The 5,757-nt window shown below is 32.8% G+C and overlaps 1 protein-coding gene across 2 annotated transcripts; it reads right to left on the reverse strand.

Annotated features, from left to right (window-relative positions):
• Nucleotides 1-200: 200 nt before the first annotated feature.
• On the reverse strand, nucleotides 201-5,290 carry LOC119608391 (glycerol-3-phosphate dehydrogenase [NAD(+)], cytoplasmic-like). Of its 2 annotated transcripts, XM_037962793.1 has the most exons (8): nucleotides 5,264-5,290; nucleotides 1,783-1,814; nucleotides 1,536-1,713; nucleotides 1,277-1,483; nucleotides 1,030-1,218; nucleotides 636-973; nucleotides 433-525; nucleotides 201-345 (listed from the first exon to the last, which is right to left on the reverse strand). In XM_037962793.1, the coding sequence occupies exons 1-8, from the start codon at nucleotides 5,264-5,266 to the stop codon at nucleotides 315-317; spliced, it is 1,071 nt and encodes a 356-aa protein (XP_037818721.1). In that variant the 5' UTR covers nucleotides 5,267-5,290; the 3' UTR covers nucleotides 201-314. The 2 variants fall into 2 exon arrangements, with proteins under 2 accessions (XP_037818721.1, XP_037818720.1); XM_037962792.1 differs by lacking the exon at nucleotides 5,264-5,290 and having other exon boundaries at nucleotides 1,783-1,887.
• Nucleotides 5,291-5,757: the final 467 nt, after the last annotated feature.

The following is a 5,757-nucleotide window of genomic DNA, read 5'->3' on the forward strand; positions in this document are numbered from 1 at the left end:
CGTTTCATAGTACACATTGTACTCCTAATAATAACGATTTTAATTTTGCAAAAGTTTTCAATTTCCTAGAACTCTAATTGACAAATAATGTTTATCAGAATAATACAATACATTTGGAATTGAATGTTATATTCAATTTTAATGATTTGAAAATAAAATTTTTATAAAACATGCAAAAATAAACAAAATTTTACATCAAACACACTTGATAAATTTTTAATTATTTATAAATAAAATAAAATTTATATGGTAAACGTAATAGGGAAAATAAATAAAATTCAAATGTGTGGACATACAAATGTGGTCGTTCTGTTTTACAAAGGAAATACATTTGTGGGATGATAACTGTAGAGGATGAAAGAATTAAAGAACGAAGCAGCAGTTATAGTCATAGCATTTTCCATACATTTCTAAAGTCAGACATTTACTTACATAATATCCGGTATTTTTCGTATGCAATTTAATATTTCTTCAGGCTTTACATCATATTGGCATATTTTATGAATTGTGGTAAATAAAGGAAATCTAAAAATAAAGAAGAAAAATTACATAAGAATTCAACTTAAAACTTTTTAACAAGAAATTTTTATTAAATAAAATCAATCGGAAAATTTCCTAGTAATAAATTGTCATACTTATCTTCCAATCCCTTTTGCTTCAACATCACCGAAACCGATTTAGCAGCAATGGGGCCCAATAGCTTCTCACCACCCAATATCTCTTGCTCTAATTCCTCATAAGAACGTTCGGTCTTAACAAAAGCTTCAGCTATACGACGACTGCGACTGGCTGTACAAACTGTTATTAAGTCAGCCAAACCGCAGCTTTCAAAAAATGTGGACAATTTACTGCCTGGATAAAAGACATCCATAAAACGTATCATTTCCAAAAACCCAAAACGTATGCAGGCTGCTTTGGTATTTGTATTACAATCGAAACCATCTAATAAACCAGCACCAAAAGATATAATATGCTAAAAGTAAAACCAAAACTCAAAATTCATAAATTTACAATTCACCAAATCCATACCTTCAGAAAACCACAAACTTCCACACAATCAGCATCATCTACTACGGTAACACGAAAATTTTGTGACTCAAATATATCTTTGTACAATTTAGCATGTTTGCCATTACGACAGCCTATAGTAGCCTCACAATAGTTATCTAAAGTCAATTCACTGGCCAAATTAGCGCCCATTAAAACGGCACATGGTATCTTTAATAAATAAAAAATATTCCTACAAATTCATTACTTTCAAATAAATCTTTCAAACCTTTAAAAATTTCGTTACTGTCTGAGAAACTAACTGAAAACCTCCGCCCTCAGCTGGTGTAAAGCCTTTAGTTACCGCTACAGCCATAGCATCGGGTTTAATTTTACCCAACAAAGTTCTACAAAAATCCGGTATTAGAGGATGAGGCATAACAAATATTATAATATCCACATATTTAGCCGTCTCTACCAAATCTGTAACTGCCAGCTGTAAAATAAGTTTGATACAAATTAATTTCAAAAATATTTTGGAATCATACCACATTATCTGGCAGTTTTAGTTGTGGTGCATATTTCTTGTTTATATGCAACGTATTTATCAAATCACTCAAACATTTTCCCTCGTATTGTTCTTCGTATACAAACATATTGACATTGTCTTCTACATCCGCCAAATTTAAAGCATTTTCAGCCACTATTTTCGCAATGGCAGTGGCCCTTGAAGTATTAAAAGAAACTATTTTAATACGTTTTTTTCTAAATATTAAATAGTTTTATCATATTTACCAATTTCCGGAGCCAATTACGCAAACACCAATCTTTTCCATATTTTGAAAATTTTAATGAAATAAAAATGAAACTAAATTAATTTTATAGGATGGTTCAAGTTTTATAAAGTTTTTAAATAAAAATTATTTGTTTGAAAAGCAACCGCTTTAATTTTTGAAAATGAAGTTACCAAATTTTTTGATTGGTTCAATATTAGTTCAGTTCTAGTTCTAGTTCAGTTCAGTTCAGTTCTAGTTCTAGTTCTAGTTCTAGTTCTGTTCTAGTTCTGTTCTAGTTCTGTTCTAGTTCTGTTCTAGTTCTGTTCTAGTTCTGTTCTAGTTCTGTTCTAGTTCTGTTCTAGTTCTGTTCTAGTTCTGTTCTAGTTCTGTTCTAGTTCTGTTCTAGTTCTGTTCTAGTTCTGTTCTAGTTCTGTTCTAGTTCTGTTCTAGTTCTGTTTCTAGTTCTTTCTGTTCTAGTTTCTGTTCTAGTTCTGTTCTAGTTCTGTTCTAGTTCTGTTCTAGTTCTGTTCTAGTTCTGTTCTAGTTCTGTTCTAGTTCTGTTCTAGTTCTGTTCTAGTTCTGTTCTAGTTCTAGTTCTGTTCTAGTTCTGTTCTAGTTCTGTTCTAGTTCTGTTCTAGTTCTGTTCTAGTTCTGTTCTAGTTTGTTCTAGTTCTGTTCTAGTTCTGTTCTAGTTCTGTTCTAGTTCTGTTCTAGTTCTGTTCTAGTTCTGTTCTAGTTCTGTTCTAGTTTCTTTTTCTAGTTCTGTTCTAGTTCTGTTTCTAGTTCTGTTCTAGTTCTGTTCTAGTTCTGTTCTAGTTCTGTTCTAGTTCTGTTCTAGTTCTGTTCTAGTTCTGTTCTAGTTCTGTTCTAGTTCTGTTCTAGTTCTGTTCTAGTTCTGTTCTAGTTTCTGTTCTAGTTCTGTTCTAGTTCTGTTCTAGTTCTGTTCTAGTTCTGTTCTAGTTCTGTTCTAGTTCTGTTCTAGTTCTGTTCTAGTTCTGTTCTAGTTCTGTTCTAGTTCTGTTCTAGTTCTGTTCTAGTTCTGTTCTAGTTCTGTTCTAGTTCTGTTCTAGTTCTGTTCTAGTTCTGTTCTAGTTCTGTTCTAGTTCTGTTCTAGTTCTGTTCTAGTTCTGTTCTAGTTCTGTTCTAGTTCTGTTCTAGTTCTGTTCTAGTTCTGTTCTAGTTCTGTTCTAGTTCTGTTCTAGTTCTGTTCTAGTTCTGTTCTAGTTCTGTTCTAGTTCTAGTTCTGTTCTAGTTCTGTTCTAGTTCTGTTCTAGTTCTGTTCTAGTTCTGTTCTAGTTCTGTTCTAGTTCTGTTCTAGTTCTGTTCTAGTTCTGTTCTAGTTCTGTTCTAGTTCTGTTCTAGTTCTGTTCTAGTTTCTGTTCTAGTTCTGTTCTAGTTCTGTTCTAGTTCTGTTCTAGTTCTGTTCTAGTTCTGTTCTAGTTCTGTTCTAGTTCTGTTCTAGTTCTGTTCTAGTTCTGTTCGTTCTGTTCTAGTTCTGTTCTAGTTCTGTTTAGTTCTGTTCTAGTTCTGTTCTAGTTCTGTTCTAGTTCTGTTTAGTTCTGTTCTAGTTCTGTTCTAGTTCTGTTCTAGTTCTGTTCTAGTTCTGTCTGTTCTTTCTGTTCTAGTTCTGTTCTAGTTCTGTTCTAGTTCTGTTCTAGTTCTGTTCTAGTTCTGTTCTAGTTCTGTTCTAGTTCTGTTCTAGTTCTGTTCTAGTTCTGTTCTAGTTCTGTTCTAGTTCTGTTCTGTTCTGTTAGTTCTGTTCTAGTTCTGTTCTAGTTCTGTTCTAGTTCTGGTTCTAGTTCTGTTCTAGTTCTGTTCTAGTTCTGTTCTAAAGTTCTGTTCTAGTTCTAGTTTCTAGTTCTGTCTAGTTCTGGTTCTAGTTCTGTTCTAGTTCTGTTCTAGTCTGTTCTTGTTTCTAGTTCTGTTCTAGTTCTGTTCTAGTTCTGTTCTAGTTCTGGTCTAGTCTGTTCTAGTTCTGTTCTAGTCTTTCTAGTTCTGTTCTAGTTCTGTCTAGTTCTGTTCTAGTTCTGTTCTAGTTCTGTTCTAGTTCGTCTAGTTCTGTCTAGTTCTGTTCTAGTTCTGTTCTAGTTCTGTTTCTAGTTCTGTTCTAGTTCTGTTCTAGTTCTGGTTCTAGTTCTGTTCTAGTTCTTTTCTAGTTCTGTTCTAGTTCTGTTCTAGTTCTGGTTCTAGTTCTGTTCTAGTTCTGTTCTAGTTCTGTTCTGTTCTAGTTCTGTTCTAGTTCTGTTTCTAGTTCTGTTCTAGTTCTGTTCTAGTTCTGTTCTAGTTCTGTTCTAGTTCTAGTTCTGTTCTAGTTTCTGTTCTAGTTCTGTTCTAGTTCTGTTCTAGTTCTGTTCTAGTTCTGTTCTAGTTCTGTTCTAGTTCTGTTCTAGTTCTGTTCTAGTTCTGTTCTAGTTCTGTTCTAGTTCTGTTCTAGTTCTGTTCTAGTTCTGTTCTAGTTCTGTTCTAGTTCTGTTCTAGTTCTGTTCTAGTTCTGTTCTAGTTCTGTTCTAGTTCTGTTCTAGTTCTGTTCTAGTTCTGTTCTAGTTCTGTTCTAGTTCTGTTCTAGTTCTGTTCTAGTTCTGTTCTAGTTCTGTTCTAGTTCTGTTCTAGTTCTGTTCTAGTTCTGTTCTAGTTCTGTTCTAGTTCTGTTAGTTCTGTTCTAGTTCTGTTCTAGTTGTTCTAGTTCTGTTCTAGTTCTGTTCTAGTTCTGTTCTAGTTCTGTTCTAGTTCTGTTCTAGTTCTGCTAGTTCTAGTTCTGTTCTAGTTCGTTCTAGTTCTGTTCTAGTTCTGTTCTAGTTCTGTTCTAGTTCTGTTCTAGTCTGTTCTAGTTCTGTTCTGTTCTAGTTCTGTTCTAGTTCGGTTCTAGTTCTGTTCTAGTTCTGTTCTAGTTCTGTTCTAGTTCTGTTCTAGTTCTAGTTCTGTTCTAGTTCTGTTTAGTTCTGTTCTAGTTCTGTTCTAGTTCTGTTCTAGTTCTGTTCTAGTTCTGTTCTAGTTCTGTTCTAGTTCTGTTCTAGTTCTGTTCTAGTTCTGTTCTAGTTCTGTTCTGTTCTGTTCTGTTATGTTCTGTTCTAGTTCTGTTCTAGTTCGGTTCTAGTTCTGTTCTAGTTCTGTTCTAGTTCTGTTCTAGTTCTGTTCTAGTTCTAGTTCTGTTCTAGTTCTGTTCTAGTTCTGTTTAGTTCTGTTCTAGTTCTGTTCTAGTTCTGTTCTAGTTCTGTTCTAGTTCTGTTCTAGTTCTGTTCTAGTTCTGTTCTAGTTCTGTTCTAGTTCTGTTCTAGTTCTGTTCTAGTTCTGTCCTAGTTCTGTTCTAGTTCTGTTCTAGTTCTGTTCTAGTTTTGTTCTAGTTCTGTTCTATTTCTGTTCTATTTCTGTTTTAGTACTTTTTCTAGTTCTGTTCTAATTCCGTGTAGAAATAGTTCTTTAATATTTTTAATCACCTTTGCGTCGGTGTATGTAAATGTCTACTGAATGTATCTATCTTTTTATTAACCAAAAATTAATACCATTTATTACTTCCATTTCATGTACTTTGTACATTAGTATGCCAACTTTTGATCAGTACTTTTATGACAGTTTATTTATAAAAAACGTCTTATTCTTTCGTTAAGTAAAGTACAGCCACTTGTTCCCATTTCTAATCCTGCTGAGTGGTGCCTTTATGGCAGTCTTCTTTGAATTATGTTCCACATTATAAGTACACATTTTATTCATAAATTATCTAGAATATTAAAATTTATAAGACATAAAAATTAAATATAATCTATGGTACGTGTTTACTTACAACATACAACATTCTTGTGAGTTTATGCAAAAATTATAGAAACGAGGCAAATTGTTTGCTTAATCTTAAAAGGAAAAATTCAAAAATAAATTTAAAAAATTTATTTTAATTTAGACTTATGTTGAATAATTTCGGAATTTTCGAAAGAATTTCAGTAGAAACGTTTTAGTTGTGGAAGTTAAAAAGTCAAAAGAAAATTTGGTAAGAAATGATGAT

This window comes from Lucilia sericata, unplaced genomic scaffold (genome assembly GCF_015586225.1).
Source record: "Lucilia sericata isolate MDLA Ls3-8-SP2 unplaced genomic scaffold, ASM1558622v1 Contig000827F_arrow, whole genome shotgun sequence".
Taxonomy (NCBI): domain Eukaryota; kingdom Metazoa; phylum Arthropoda; class Insecta; order Diptera; family Calliphoridae; genus Lucilia; species Lucilia sericata.

Bases quoted from the DNA above. Each gene is read 5' to 3' on its own strand.
- LOC119608391 (XM_037962792.1), bottom strand. From the start codon at position 1,823: ATGGAAAAGATTGGTGTTTGCGTAATTGGCTCCGGAAATTG. The intron at 1,484-1,535 runs GTATGATTCCAA...CTTATTTTACAG, and splicing joins TAAAACTGCCAGATAATGTG to CTGGCAGTTACAGATTTGGT. The intron at 974-1,029 runs GTATGGATTTGG...TTTTACTTTTAG, and splicing joins AAGTTTGTGGTTTTCTGAAG to CATATTATATCTTTTGGTGC.